The sequence below is a fragment of the Oncorhynchus kisutch genome, linkage group LG2, assembly GCF_002021735.2.
Source record: "Oncorhynchus kisutch isolate 150728-3 linkage group LG2, Okis_V2, whole genome shotgun sequence".
Classification (NCBI taxonomy): Eukaryota; Metazoa; Chordata; class Actinopteri; order Salmoniformes; family Salmonidae; genus Oncorhynchus; species Oncorhynchus kisutch.
This window is the reverse complement of record NC_034175.2, coordinates 5868424-5883909: the sequence shown is the minus strand read 5'-3', so window position 1 is coordinate 5883909 and position 15486 is coordinate 5868424. Positions and strand designations below refer to the sequence as shown.

The window sequence follows — 15486 nt, the reverse complement described above, 5'->3', positions numbered from 1 at the left end:
TGATTTTCAAACACTATGAGATTCACGGTGACGTGGGGAGCAAGACTAGAAACTTCTTGCAGGATTTGAAAATGATTTTTAATCCTACAGTGTAATGTTACAGAGAAGCCTTTTAACCAAAGATCATAGAAACGCTGTTTTCATGTATGTAGACACTGGTTTGGTGCTGGAGATGAAAAGTGGCAGAAGGGCCCTTTAAGCCTGACTCATGCTCTCACCTGATTGGCTAGTAGTGAAATTGATGCTGATGAATTGAGGCGGGAAAGGACTCAGAGCTGAGACATCATTGACCGCTTGCACCTGTCAATCAACAGCAGGAAAAAGTAAGACAAGGTTAGGTTAACTACAGTGCCTTGCGAAAGTATCCGGCCCCCTTGAACTTTGCGACCTTTTGCCACATTTCAGGCTTCAAACATAAAGATATAAAACTGTATTTTTTTGTGAAGAATCAACAACAAGTGGGACACAATCATGAAGTGGAACGACATTTATTGGATATTTCAAAAAATTTTAACAAATCAAGAACTGAAAAATTGGGTGTGCAAAATTATTCAGCCCCCTTAAGTTAATACTTTGTAGTGCCACCTTTTGCTGCGATTACAGCTGTAAGTCGCTTGGGGTATGTCTCTATCAGTTTTGCACATCGAGAGACTGACATTTTTTCACATTCCTCCTTGCAAAACAGCTCGAGCTCAGTGAGGTTGGATGGAGAGCATTTGTGAACAGCGGTTTTCAGTTCTTTCCACAGATTCTCGAATGGATTCAGGTCTGGACTTTGACTTGGCCATTCTAACACCTGGATATGTTTATTTTTGAACCATTCCATTGTAGATTTTGCTTTATGTTTTGGATCATTGTCTTGTTGGAAGACAAATCTCTGTCCCAGTCTCAGGTCTTTTGCAGACTCCATCAGGTTTTCTTCCAGAATGGTCCTGTATTTGGCTCCATCCATCTTCCCATCAATTTTAACCATCTTCCCTGTCCCTGCTGAAGAAAAGCAGGCCCAAACCATGATGCTGCCACCACCATGTTTGACAGTGGGGATGGTGTGTTCAGGGTGATGAGCTGTGTTGCTTTTACGCCAAACATAACGTTTTGCATTGTTGCCAAAAAGTTCAATTTTGGTTTCATCTGACCAGAGCACCTTCTTCCACATGTTTGGTGTGTCTCCCAGGTGGCTTGTGGCAAACTTTAAATGACACTTTTTATGGATATCTTTAAGAAATGGCTTTCTTGCCACTCTTCCATAAAGGCCAGATTTGTGCAATATACGACTGATTGTTGTCCTATGGACAGAGTCTCCCACCTCAGCTGTAGATCTCTGGAGTTCATCCAGAGTGATCATGGGCCTCTTGGCTGCATCTCTGATCAGTCTTCTCCTTGTATGAGCTGAAAGTTTAAAGAGACGGCCAGGTCTTGGTAGATTTGCAGTGGTCTGATACTCCTTCCATTTCAATATCATCACTTGCACAGTGCTCCTTGGGATGTTTAAAGCTTGGGAAATCTTTTTGTATCCAAATCTGGCTTTAAACTTCTTCACAACAGTATCTCGGACCTGCCTGGTGTGTTCCTTGTTCTTCATGATGCTCTCTGCGCTTTTAACGGACCTCTGAGACTATCACAGTGCAGGTGCAATTATACGGAGACTTGGATACACACAGGTGGATTGTATTTATCATCATTAGTCATTTAGGTCAATATTGGATCATTCAGAGATCCTCACTGAACTTCTGGAGAGAGTTTGCTGCACTGAAAGTAAAGGGGCTGAATAATTTTGTACGCCCAATTTTTAAGTTTTTGATTTGTTAAAAAAGTTTGAAATATCCAATAAATGTCGTTCCACTTCATGATTGTGTCCCACTTGTTGTTGATTCTTCACAAAAAAATACAGTTTTATATCTTTATGTTTGAAGCCTGAAATGTGGCAAAAGGTCGCAAAGTTCAAGGGGGCCGAATACTTTCGCAAGGCACTGTAAGTGGGTGTACATTTAATCCAGTATCTACATGAAGTAGGTGACTCTAATGCACAAATTTTATACCTGTTTGAGGTAGGTGATGGGAAATGTAGTGTCTATAGGGTGTAGGTGATCAGGGAAGTTGTAGTTCTACCTGTATGAGATAGTTAACTCTAGTGCTCATGGGAGTTGTAGTCATACCTGTATAAGGTAGGTGACTCTGGTGAGCAGGTTGTTGAGGGTGACCTTGGTCTGCTTGATGCCCGTCTGGGATGGGGTGAAGGTGACCGCCTCTCCACACCAGGAGCACGCCCCTGGGGCGGTGAAGGTGGCCGAGGGACAGATCCTACACACCACCCCATACCACACCTCGCTACGACCACCCATGTCCAGTGGAGGGCGCCAGCGCAGAGACACCCCACCATCACCACTCTCATACTCCCAGGAGACAGAGGTCGGAGCAGAGGGAGAGCCTGGAGGGGGGAGAGAGATATAGAGATTAAACATTTTTAACCTCTTTGGGTCAGTACTAGTGCCAGGATCAACACATTAAAACAGCACTCATCAACTCCAGTTGACACATGATCATATCTCAGGGACAGATAGAGAGAATGAGTGATGTCAGAGAGAGACAGAAAGAGAGGAGACAAATGGGGCTTAGAAAGTAAGGCACAATATATGTTAGTGAACAATAATCTAATAATAATCTTTAAATGTCATGTAGGAAGAGAGGAAGAGAGAGATGGATAAGAAGGGAAGGAAGGAGAGAGAGTAAGGGAGGGAGAAAGATGGAAGGAAAGAGAAGGGCAAATTAGAGGGATGAGTGCCTTCGGAAAGTTCACCCCTTGACCTTTTCAACATGTTCTTGTGTTTCAACCTGAATTTAAAATGGATACAATTGAGTCACTGGCCTATATGGCAATCCTAAATAAATGTTGCTTAACAAGTCACATAAGTTGCATTGCAATAATAGTGTTTATCATGATTTCTAAAATGACTACCTCATCACTGTACCCCGTACATAGAATTATCTGTAAGGTCCCTCAGTCAAGCAGTGAATTTCAACCACAAAGACCAGATTTTCCAATGCCTCGTAAAGATATGCAGCTTTTGGTAGATGGGTAAAAAAGCAGATATTGAATATTCCTTTGAGCTTGGTGAAGTTATTAATTACACTTCGGGTGGTGTCTCAATACACCCAGTCACTACAAAGATACAGGCGTCCTTCATAACTCAGTTGCCAGAGAAGAAGGAAACCACTCAGGGATTTTTTTTACCATGAGGCCAATGGTGACTTTACAACAGTTTAAGGACAGGAAAATAAACTGAGGATGGATCAACAACATTGTAGTTACTCCACAATACTAATCTAAATGACAGAGTGAAAAGATGGAAGCCTGTACAGAATACAAATATTCCAAAACATGCATCCTATTTGCAAAAAGGCACTAAAGTAATACTGTAAAACATGCATCCTGTTTGCAACAAGGCACTAAAGTAATACTGTAAAACATGCATCCTGTTTGCAACAAGGCCCTAAAGTAATACTGTAAAACATGCATCCTGTTTGCAACAAGGCACTAAAGTAATACTGTAAAACATGCATCCTGTTTGCAACAAGGCACTAAAGTAATACTGCAAAAAAATGACTTAATGTCCTGAATACAAAGTGTTATCTTTGGGGCAAACACAACACATCACTGATGTCACTTGTTAAATCCACTTCAGTCAGTGTAAAGAAGGATTTTTAAGCCTTGAGATAATTGATGCATAGATTGTGAGAGTCCATTCAGAGAGTGAATGGGCAAGACAAAATATTTAAGTGTCTTTGAACGGGGTATGGTAGTAGGTGCCGAGCGCACCGGTTTTAGTGTTTCAAGAACTGCAACGCTACTGTGTTTTTCCACACTTAACAGTTTCCTGTGTGTGGTCAGGAATGGTCCACCACCCAAAGGACATCTTCAGCCAACATGACAACTGTGGGAAGCATTGGAGTCAACATGGACCAGCATCCCTGTGGAACACTTTCAACACCTTGTAGAGAGCATGCCCCGCCCGACTAATTGAGGCTGTTCTGAGGGCAAAAGGGGGGTGCAACTCAATATTAGGAAGGTGTTCCTAACACTGGAGTTGCTTACCAAGAACACAGTGAATGTTCCTGAGTGGTGTAGTTACAGTTTTGACTTAAATCGTCTTGAAAATCTATGGCAAGACTTGAAAATGTCTGTCTAGCAATGATGAACAACAAACTTGACAGATCTTGAAGAATTTTAAAAAGAATAATGTGCAAATATTATAAGCCTCAAATATTGCGCCAAGACACAGCTGTAATCGCTGCTAACATGCATTGACTCAGGGGTTTGAATACTTATGTAAATGACATATTTCTGTATTTACAAAAATTCACTGTCGTTATGGAGTACTGTGTATAGATGGGAGAGAGAAAAAAATCTATTGAATCCATTTTGAATTCAGGCTGTAACACAACAAAATGTGGAATAAGTCAGGGGGTATGAATACTTTCTGAAAGCACTGTGTATATTATATGTGCTGAAGTAGATACTTATCTCTGGGTAAAAGCATCGGCTAAATGACTAAATATATATGTTTACATCTCAACAAAGGTGAAAGCTTTTCAATCAGACAGATCTATTTGTTACGTAATGCTGCTAGTGCATGTAGCTAATCTGTGTCGCACACACACACACACACACACACACACACACACACACACACACACACACACACACACACACACACACACACACACACACACACACACACACACACACACACACACACACACACACACACACACACACAGCTCACTTGTGCAGGCGGAGGAGTTGACGTCGGCTGGTGCTCTGTAGAAGCCACTGCGACACTCACACACACGCGATCCCTCCTGACTGGTTCTGCTGTTAGACGGACACACTGAACACGGATCCGAACCCAACACCGACTTAAAGTACCCCACTGGACATTCTGCAGAGAGAGAGAGAGAGAGACAGGGTGAGAGAGAGAGAGAGAGAGAGAGAGAGAGAGAGACAGAGAGAGAGAGAGAGAGACACACACAGAGAGAGAGAGAAGGAGAGAGAGAGAGAGAAGGAGAGAGAGAGAGACACAGAGAGAGAGAGAGTAAGAGAGAGACACACAGAGAGCGAGAGAAAGAGAGAGAGAGACACACAGAGAGAGAGAGAGAGAGAGAGAGACACACACAGAGAGAGAGAGAAGGAGAGAGAGAGAGAGAAGGAGAGAGAGAGACACAGAGAGAGAGAGAGTAAGAGAGAGACACACAGAGAGCGAGAGAAAGAGAGAGAGAGACACACAGAGAGAGAGAGAGAGAGAGAGAGACACACACAGAGAGAGAGAGAGAGAGAGAGAGAGAGAGAGAGACAGACAGACAGACAGACAGACAGACAGACAGACAGACAGACAGACAGACAGACAGACAGACAGACAGACAGACAGACAGACAGACACAGAGTGAGAGAGAGAGAGAGAGAGAGAGAGAGAGAGAGAGAGAGAGAGAGAGAGAGAGAGAGAGAGAGAGAGAGAGAGAGAGAGAGAGAAAGACACATTTTTGGGTCAGTACTAGTGCCAGGATCAACACATTAAAACAGCACTCATCAACTCCAGTTGACACATGATCATGTCTCAGGGACAGATAGAGAGAATGAGTGATGTCAGAGAAAGACAGAGAAAGAGGGATGGGGACTGGGGAGACAAATGGGGCTTAGAAAGTAAGTCACAACATATGTTAGTGAACAATAATCAATTAATTTAAATGTAATGTAATGTATTTATGCTGTACAGATCATACTCTACTTGTCTATTCCAAATATAACATTATTAGTTGCCGGCACTCTGAATAAGATTAAGCTGACTAAACGACTGCTTCAAAAGAAAACCCCTAGACTTAATAAATCACAATTGTAATTTTGTGCCCTAGTTTCAGTCATATCAATGTGAGTGTTGTTTTATGAATATACCAGTGACTTGTGACCTCAACATTCCACTGTCTGCCCTTCATTAATCATTAAATTACTATATTAAATTACATATAATATGGTTGCCTTCCGAAGCAAAACCAAGCCAGCTAACCAAACCAAACAGATAGGAATGGGCTGCTCCTGAAATGAACTACCCTGACCATTCTCTGAGGGAACCAAGCATAGCAGACTAAGAAATAACAATCCAATGGTTTCATCACATAGCCTCAGCAGTGATGGAGAGGTGCTGTAACAATTTGTAATTGTATTTGTATTCATTAGGGATCCTCCTTTGCTGCTGCAATAGCATGGGCTGTTCTGTCATTTCACACACACACGCACAGACACCAAACACAAGTGCAGACATAGACACACACGCACTTAAAGAGTAATAGCATGTATGTAACCCAGTGCACTTGAGATTACAGTAAAGTGTGAACGTGTGTTAATATGCCCGCCGTTAATGTAGTCCTGAATGTAGAATGTACTTACTGCCTACAATGTAACACTCTCTGAACTTACTGTCATGCAGTGAGAGATTCTGCCTATTGTAATGAATTCTCAGGAGGAAAAGGTATAGATTCACGCGCAGAGCGCGGCAGGTGTTTATTTTGCCTTCGCAGATGGCAGGAATCATGGTCACGGGCAGGCAATGGTCATACACAGGTAGGCAAACAGGCAGGTGAATCAAAACTAGGACTGGCTAGTCCTCACAAACAAGCTAGGAAAAGGCTTAGTCGAGTCAAAACAAACAATACCTCACAAAGGCACAAACAGAATGAACTGAACTAAATAAGGAGCTGATGAGACCAGGTGAGTAACTAACACAGGTGAAATCAATGAACAAAAATGAAAGACAGAGCTACGTTCAAGAACACAAAGAAACAGGGCTACGTTCAAGAACACAATGAAACAGAACACAAGGTTGACTAAGAAAATAAATCCAGAACCTTACACCTATCCTGTAGCTCTCTCTGAACGTACTGTAATGCAGTGAGCTATTCTGCCTATACTGTAGCTCTCTCTGAACGTACTGTAATGCAGTGAGATATTCTGCCTATACTGTAGCTCTCTCTGAACTTACTATAATTGTCAAGGCTGTGGGTAACTGGTGAAAGGAGTCGGGTGCAGGAGAGCTGAGATGCGTGGACAAGGTATTTAATTGAAGACAACACCAGTATTAACACAATACTATGGTGCGGTAAAAATACCGGTACCATGAAATAAACGGGCGTAATAACAAAACCCGGCAACAAAAGTAAACCAGAGGGTTAAATAATGAACATGTAATGGGGGAATTGAAGTGTGTAGAAAACAAAGACAAAACAAATGGAAAATGAAAAGTGGATCGGCGATGGCTAGAATGCCAGTGACGTCGACCGCCGAACGCAGCTCGAACAAGGAGAGGGACCGACTCCTGCGGAAGTCATGACAGTACCCCCCCCCCCCCCCCCCCTTGACACGAGGCTCCTGCAGTGCACCGACAACGGCCTTGGGGACGACCCGAAGGGCGAGGCGTAGGGCGATCTGGATGGAGACAGTGGAACTCCCGCAGCATCGAAGGGTCCAATACATCCTCCACCGGCACCCAGCGTCTCTCCTCCGGATCGTACCCCTCCCACTCCATGAGGTACTGAAGGCCCCTCGCCCGACGCCTCGAGTCCAGTATGGATTGGACTGCATACGCCGGGGCCCCCTCGATGTCCAGAGGGGGCGGAGGAACCTCCCGCACCTCAGACTCCTGGAGTGGACCAGCTACCACTGGCCTGAGGAGAGACACATGGAATAAGGAGTTAATACTGTAATCTGGGGGAAGCTGTAAACTGTAACAAACCATGTTCAATCTCCTCAGGACTTTGAATGGCCCCACATACTGCGGGCCCAGCTTCCGGCAGGGCAGGCGGAGGGGCAGGTTTCAGGTCGAGAGCCAGACCCGTCCACCAGGGACTCCACTGTGGTGGCGGTCTGCGCTGGCTTTCTGACGCCTCACGGTCCGCTGAAGGTGCACATGAGCGGCGTCCCATGTCTCCTCCGAGCGCCTAAACCGGTTGTCCACCGCAGGAGCCTCAATCTGTTTCTGATGCCATGGAGCAAGAACCAGCTGGTACCCCAGTACGCACTGGAAGGGGGAGAGGTTGGTAGAGGAGTGGCGGAGCGTGTTCTGGGCCATCTCTGCCCAGGTTATGAACGCCGCCCACTCCCCCGATCGGTCTTGGCAATAAGACCGCAGAAACCTACCCACATCCTGGTTTACTCTCTCCACCTGCCCATTCCTCTCGGGGTGAAAACCTGAGATAAGGCTGATAGAGACTCCCAAACGTTCCATGAACGCCCTCCAGAACCTTGATGTGAACTGGGGACCTCGATCAGATACTATGTCCTCAGGCAACCCGGAGTGCCGGAAGACATGTGTGAACAGGGCCTCCGCAGTCTGTAGGGCCGTAGGGAGACCGGGCAAAGGGAGGAGACGGTAGGACTTAGAAAACGGATCCACAACGACCCGGATTGTGGTGTTACCCTGTGAGGGAGGAAGATCCATCAGGAAGTCCAGCGACAGGTGCGACCACGACCGTTGTGGAACGGGTAAGGGTTGCAACTTCCCTCTGGGCAGGTGCCTAGGGGCCTTGCACTGGGCGCACACTGAGCAGGAGGAAACATAAACCCTCACGGCCTTAGCCAAGGTGGACCACCAGTACTTCCCACTAAGACAGCGCACTGTCCGACCAATGCCTGGATGACCAGAGGTGGGTGACGTGTGGGCCCAATATATCAAACGGTCACGGACAGCAAACAGAACGTACAGACGCCCAGCTGGACACTGGAGGGGAGTGGGCTCTGTACGTAACGCCCGCTCGATGTCCGGGTCAACCTCTCACAATACCGGTGTCACCAGGCAAGAGGCCAGAAGTATGGGAGTGGGATCCATGGACCACTCCTCTGTGTCATACATCCGGGACAGTGTGTCGGCCTTCGCGTTCTGGGAACCTGGTCTGTAGGAAAGGGTGAAAAGAAAATGGGTAAAAAACATGGCCCACCTTGCCTGGCGAGGGTTCAGTCTCCTCGCCGCCCGGATGCACTCCAGATTGCGGTGGTCCGTCCAGATAAGAAAAGGGTGTTTAGCCCCCTCAAGCCAATGTCTCCATGCCTTCAAAGTCTTGACGACAGCCAACAGCTCCCGGTCCCCCACGTCATAGTTTTGTTCCGCCGGGCTGAGCTTCTTCGAAAAGAAGACACAGGGGCGGAGCTTTGGTGGCATACCCGAGGGCTGAGAGAGCACGGCTCCTATCCCAGCCTCGGACGCGTCCTCCTCCACTATGAACGCCAAATAGGGATCCGGATGAGCCAGCACCGGAGCCAAGGAAAACAGAGCCCTCGGGTGACCAAAAGCTCTGTCCGCCTCAGCCGACCACTGCACCGGTCCACCCTTCAGTAGTGAGGTAATGGGAGCCGCTACCTTACCAAAACCCTGGATAAACCTCCGGTAGTAGTTGGCAAACCCGAAAAACCGCTGTACTTCCTTTACCGTGGTGGGAGTCTGCCAATTACGCACGGCGGAAATGCGGCCACTCTCCATCTCCATCCCTGAAGTGGAAATGCGGTACCCTAGGAAGGAGACGGACTGTTTAAAGAACAGGTATTTCATAGCCTTGACGTACAGGTCATGCTCCAACAGTCGACCAAGCACCCTGCACACCAGGGACACATGCTCGGCGCGTGTAGCAGAGTATATCAGAATGTCGTCGATATACACCACTACACCCTGCCCATGCAGGTCCCGGAAAATGTTGTCTACAAAGGCCTGCAAGACTGATGGGGCATTCATCAACCCGTACGGCATGACGAGGTACTCATAGTGCGCTGAGGTGGTACTAAATGCCATCTTCCACTCGTCCCCCTCCCGGATACGCACCAGGTTGTAAGCGCTCCTGAGATCCAATTTTGTGAAGAAGCGCGCCCCGTGCATTGACTCGATCGCACTGGCCATGAGCGGTAGCGGGCACCTGTACATCACAGTGATTTGGTTGATGCCTCGATAGTCAATACACGGGCGCAGACTTCCACCCTTCTTCTTCACAAAAAAGAAACTTGAGGAGGCAGGTGAAGTGGAGGGCCGAATGTACCCCTGCCCCAGAGATTCGGAAACCCCTAAACACCTCCACGAGCACTTTCGCGACCACCCCGTGAGAGCCCTCTGCCATGACAGACCAACCAGGGTAGGACCAGCACCACGGGAAACGCAGGAGAATCAATAAGGAAGAGACTGATTCTCTCCCTGTGACACTCCTGTGTAACCATGCCCAGTGGAGCGGTGGTCTTCCTAATTAGCCCTGACCCTAATGGTCGACTATCTAGGCCGTGCACAGGGAAGGGCATATCCACAGGAACAATGGGGATCCCTAAACTATGGGCAAATGATCTGTCAATGAAATTCCCATCTGCGCCTGAATCTACGAGCGCCTTATGCTGGGAATGCAGGGAAAACTCAGGAAAATTAATAAACAAATACATGTGAGCAACGGGGCTCTGGGTGAGCCTGGTGCCGACTCACCTGGGGTGACACGAGAGTGCCCTGCCTGCTGCCTCGACTCCCAGACGAACCTCCCAAGCACCGACCGGCAGTGTGCCCTCTGCGGCCACAGATGGTGCATGGAATGGCCCCTCCTCCGGTTGCCCTAAGTGCAGCACCTCCCAGCTCCATGGGCATTGGAGCGGTGGTGCTGGGGGGATGGAACCGAAAACCCCAATCTGGACGTCCGCGGGTAGCGAGCAGGTTATCCAGCCCGGATGGACAGGTCCACCAGCTGGTGGAATGTGAGAGTGGTGTCCCTGCAGGCCAACTCCCGATCGACGTCCTTGCGCAGACTGCACCGGTAGTATTCGATCAGGGCCCTGTCGTTCCATCCCGCGCCGGCGGCCAGGGTCCGGAATTCCAATGCGAACTCCTGTGCGCTCCTCGTCCCCTGCCTCAGGTGGACGAGACGTCCTCGAAGTGGTCTAACACCTCTTCTTCTTCCCCCCACACGGCATTGGCCCATTCCAGGGCTTTCCCTGAGAGACAGGAGACGAGCACGGCCACGCTCTCACGGCCCGAAGGAGCCGAGTAGACGGTTGCCAGGTAGAGCTCTAGCTGGAGCAAGAACCCCTGACAACCCGCCTCCGTTCCATCAAACTCCCTCGGGAGGGCGAGCCGAATCCCACTGGGCCCGGGTGAAGGAGGGGTGTGTGATGGTGAGACTGGTTGTGCTGGTGGAGACGCTGGAGTGACTCCTCTTCTCTCCCAGCGCTCCATGGTTTGTAGAGATGCAGCAGCATGGCAGCCTGCTGCTGGACTCGCTCCTCATCCCCTACTGCAGGTGCACCTGTTCCTGCTGACTCCATTCCGAGTGGGTGCGTGTTTCTGTCAAGGCTGTGGGTAACTGGTGAAAGGAGTCAGGCGCAGGAGAGCTGAGATGTGTGGACAATGTATTTAATTGAAGACAACACCAGTATTAACACAATACTATGGTGCGAAAAAAATACCGGTACCACGAAATACACAGGCGTAATAACAAAACCCCGCAACAAAATACCAACCGTCAGTAACAGCCTGAGCAATATAACAAACACGCACACAAACATGGGGGAAACCAGAGGGTTAAATAATTAACATGTAATGGGGGAATTGAAACCAGGTGTGTAGAAAACAAAGACAAAACAAATGGAAAATGAAAAGTGGATCGCCGATCGCCGCTCGAACAAGGAGAGGGACCGACTCCGGCGGAAGTCGTGACAGTAATGCAGTGAGAGATTCTGCCTATACTGTAGCTCTCTCTGAACTGAGAGATTCTGCTTGTTTTCTAGAATGCACTTACTGTAAGGCCGTGTTTAAGTGTAGAGCTGGGCCCTGAGTGTTTGAGATCGCCTAGGACAGTGTCTGATTCTGCCTAGGAGTGTGCACACTGCACATTGAACGACATGTCTTCTCAAGCAGAGTCAGGCCCTGAGTGTCTCTACGGTTCTGATTCAGTCTGTGTGTAGAGACAGTCTGTACGAGTCAGAGCGTAACAGAACACCTACAGTAAGTGTGTCTATGAATGCTGTTCCAGACTTGAAGAGTGCATGTCTCTGTCTAAGTGTCTGCTGTTGCAGAGAGCGAGAGAGAGAGAGAGAGAGAGCGAAAGATAGAGAGAGCAAGAGAGACATTGTGTTATGAGACATATGAGATCATATAAAAAACTTAGTTTTTTCATTCTTCAAAATATTCCCCCGAACACTTTTAGCATGGTCTGTTCATTATGTTAGGTGATAACTACGGGGGTTTATGAGACAGACACAGAGCGAGATAAAGAGAGAGAAGGAAAAAGGCGTGTGTATCTGTCATTGTGTGTGTGTGTGTAGCTGTCGTTGTGTGTGTGTGTGTGTGTGTATCTGTCATTGTGTGTGTGTGTGTGTGTGTGTGTGTGTGAGTGTGTATATCTGTCATTGTGTGCGTGTGTGACGGTCCTTGGACATGGTGGTCTGAGTGCTCTGCTGCGGTGAACACCTCTCACGTCCTCTGACCTTATTTAGATAACCTTTTCACCAGCATGTACCACCTCCAAAGGTTGACAAGAGGTTTGTGTGAGTGTGCGTCTGTGTGTGTGTGCGTGCGTCTGTGGGTGTGTTTGAGAGAATGCATGTGTACAGGGAGACAGTAAAAGGGAGAGAGGGAATAGAGTAGACGTGGAGAGACAGGGGAGATGTTTAAACAGATAAAAGGCTTCCTGTGTTCTCACTTGTCTGGAAGAGCACAGATCTACTCTCAGACACAGGCGTGAAGTCGGAGACGGGTGGGAAGATAGAGAGAGGGAGGGAGATAGAGAGAGGGAGATGTAGAAAGAGGGAGAGAGAGAGAGAGAGAGAGAGAGAGAGAGAGAGAGAGAGAGAGAGAGAGAGAGGGAGAGATGGGGGGAGGTAGAGAGAGAGAGAGAGAGAGAGAGAGATGGAGAGAGAGAGAGATGGAGAGAGAGAGAGAGAGAGAGAGAGAGAGAGAGAGAGAGAGAGAGAGAGAGATGGAGAGAGAGAGAGAGAGAGATGGAGAGAGAGAGAGATGGAGAGAGAGAGAGAGAGAGAGAGAGAGAGATGGAGAGAGAGAGAGAGAGAGAGAGAGAGAGAGATGGAGAGAGAGAGAGATGGAGAGAGAGAGAGAGAGAGAGAGAGAGAGAGAGAGAGAGAGGGGGAGGTAGAGAGAGAGAGAGAGCTAGAGGGAGTAGAAAGGAAAGGGGGATGGGACTGAAATGGTGGCAGAGAAAAGAGAGGGACACAATGAAAGAGAGATAAAGACAAGAAGAGAGAAAGATTGGAAAGAACCAAAGGGGAATAATAGGCATAAACAAAGGGAGAGAGAGAGAGAGAGAGAGAGAGATGGATGGATGGTAATGAAATGCTGTTGACATGGTACTTGGTATTTAGATCACTGACCCAATTTCTCCTTCTCTCTCTATGCCCTCTCTCCCGCTATCTCTCTCTTATGTCCTCATTCTCTCTTTTGCTCCCAGCATTCTAATCTGACACACACACACGCACACACAGATTTGTCCTAGTGCAGATGCAGCCACAAACAGGAGACATGAACACACATGGTTCCATGAGCAAATATCTTGTTCCCTTCTGTCTTTGTCTATCCTCTCCTCCATCTCTCCCGTCTGTCTCTCTATCCTCTCTTCCCTCTCTCCTGTCTGTCTCTCTCCATCCTCTCCCCCCCCTCCCGTCTGTCTCTCTATCCTCTCCTCCGTCTCTCCCGTCTGTCTCTCTATCCTCTCTTCCCTCTCTCCCGTCTGTCTCTCTCCATCCTCTCCCCCCTCTCTCCCGTCTGTCTCTCTATCCTCTCCTCCGTCTCTCCCGTCTGTCTCTCTATCCTCTCCTCCCTCTCTCTCGTCTGTCTCTCTCCATCCTCTCCCCCCTCTCTCCCGTCTGTCTCTCCATCCTCTCTTCCCTCTCTCCCGTCTGTCTCTCTCTATCCTCTCCTCCCTCTCTCCCGTCTGTCTCTCCATCCTCTCCTCCCTCTCTCCTGTCTGTCTCTCTCTATCCTCTCTTCCCTCTCTCCCGTCTGTCTCTCTATCCTCTCCTCTGTCTCTCCCGTCTGTCTCTCTCTATCCTCTCCTCCGTCTCTCCTGTCTGTCTCTCTCTATCCTCTCCTCCGTCTCTCCCGTCTGTCTCTCTCCATCCTCTCCCCCCTCTCTCCCGTCTGTCTCTCTCTATCCTCTCCTCCGTCTCTCCCGTCTGTCTCTCTATCCTCTCCTCTGTCTCTCCCGTCTGTCTCTCTATCCTCTCCTCCCTCTCTCCCGTCTGTCTCTCTATCCTCTCCTCCGTCTCTCCCGTCTGTCTCTCTCCATCCTCTCCCCCCTCTCTCCCGTCTGTCTCTCTCTATCCTCTCCTCCGTCTCTCCCGTCTGTCTATCTCTTTCCTCTCCTCCGTCTCTCCCGTCTGTCTATCTCTTTCCTCTCCTCCGTCTCTCCCGTCTGTCTATCTCTTTCCTCTCCTCCGTCTCTCCCGTCTGTCTATCTCTTTCCTCTCCTCCGTCTCTCCCGTCTGTCTATCTCTCCGTCTCTCTCCATCTCTCCACTGTATGTCTGTGACATTCTATAGTTAGTGACATAAGTGACATCCAGTAAATGCATATTGAATGGTAATAACATGTTCTAATCTGCTCCATGTCCCTTTAAGCCCTGCCCTGGTTACACTCATGCCTTAATGGATTGTCCCTCTCAGACAAACAGGTCTGAACATTTAACACTATCTAGTTCATATCAGATAGCTGTCATAATATCACCATGGTGTTACATGACCTGGAGAAAGATATTTCCTAGACATATTGGGCTCCCGAGTGGTGGTCTAAGGCACTACATCTCAGTGCTAGAGGCGTCACTTACAGACACCGGTTCGATTCCAGGCTGATTCACAACCGGCCGTGATTGGGAGTCCCGTAGGGCGGCACACAATTGGCCCAGCGTCCTCCAGGTTAGGGTTTGGCCGGGGTAGGCCGTCATTGTAAATATGAATGTATTCTTAACTGACTTGACTAGTTAAATAAAGGTTCAATACAAATATATATATAACATAACGCAGATCAAACATCTAAGGTACACTCTTAGAAAAAAGGTTCCAAAATGGTTCTTCGGCTGTACCCATAGGGGAACCCTTTTTCGGTTCCAGGTAGAACCCTTTTGGGTTCCATGTAGAACCCTCTGTGGAAAAGTGTTAAGGGATTTTTATGAATAATGACTAAATTATGTATACATTTAAATCAGAACTATGACTAAAACAGAATACTACTATGTTACTGTATGGATGTATGAATCTTATTAGAATCATAATACTGAATATAATGTGTGTAGTTTTCGTCCAGAATTAGAAGGACTGTCTGATCCTTGTTAGAAACGAATGGAGCTATCGTCAGACTGGCTGGAATGCTGTGTTCCTTACAGGACATCCTGTCTCTACACAGGGAGAGGAGAGACCTTGGGCTAGTAGTAGATTATTTAACAGGTAGTGGACAATGTGGGAAGACTTGTGAACTA

The 15486-nt window shown here is 47.8% G+C and overlaps 1 protein-coding gene across 2 annotated transcripts in view; it reads right to left on the bottom strand.

The window, feature by feature from the left end:
• LOC109868792 (ephrin type-B receptor 5) overlaps window positions 1-15486 on the bottom strand; it is a 76828-nt gene that overhangs the window by 6669 nt on the left and 54673 nt on the right. For both annotated transcript variants that reach the window (XM_031785827.1, XM_031785837.1), the window contains 3 exons: window positions 4785-4940; window positions 2157-2428; window positions 219-300 (listed from right to left, as the gene is read on the bottom strand). In XM_031785827.1, coding sequence (XP_031641687.1) covers window positions 219-300; window positions 2157-2428; window positions 4785-4940 — 510 coding nt within the window. The remainder of the gene's footprint in view (window positions 1-218; window positions 301-2156; window positions 2429-4784; window positions 4941-15486) is intronic.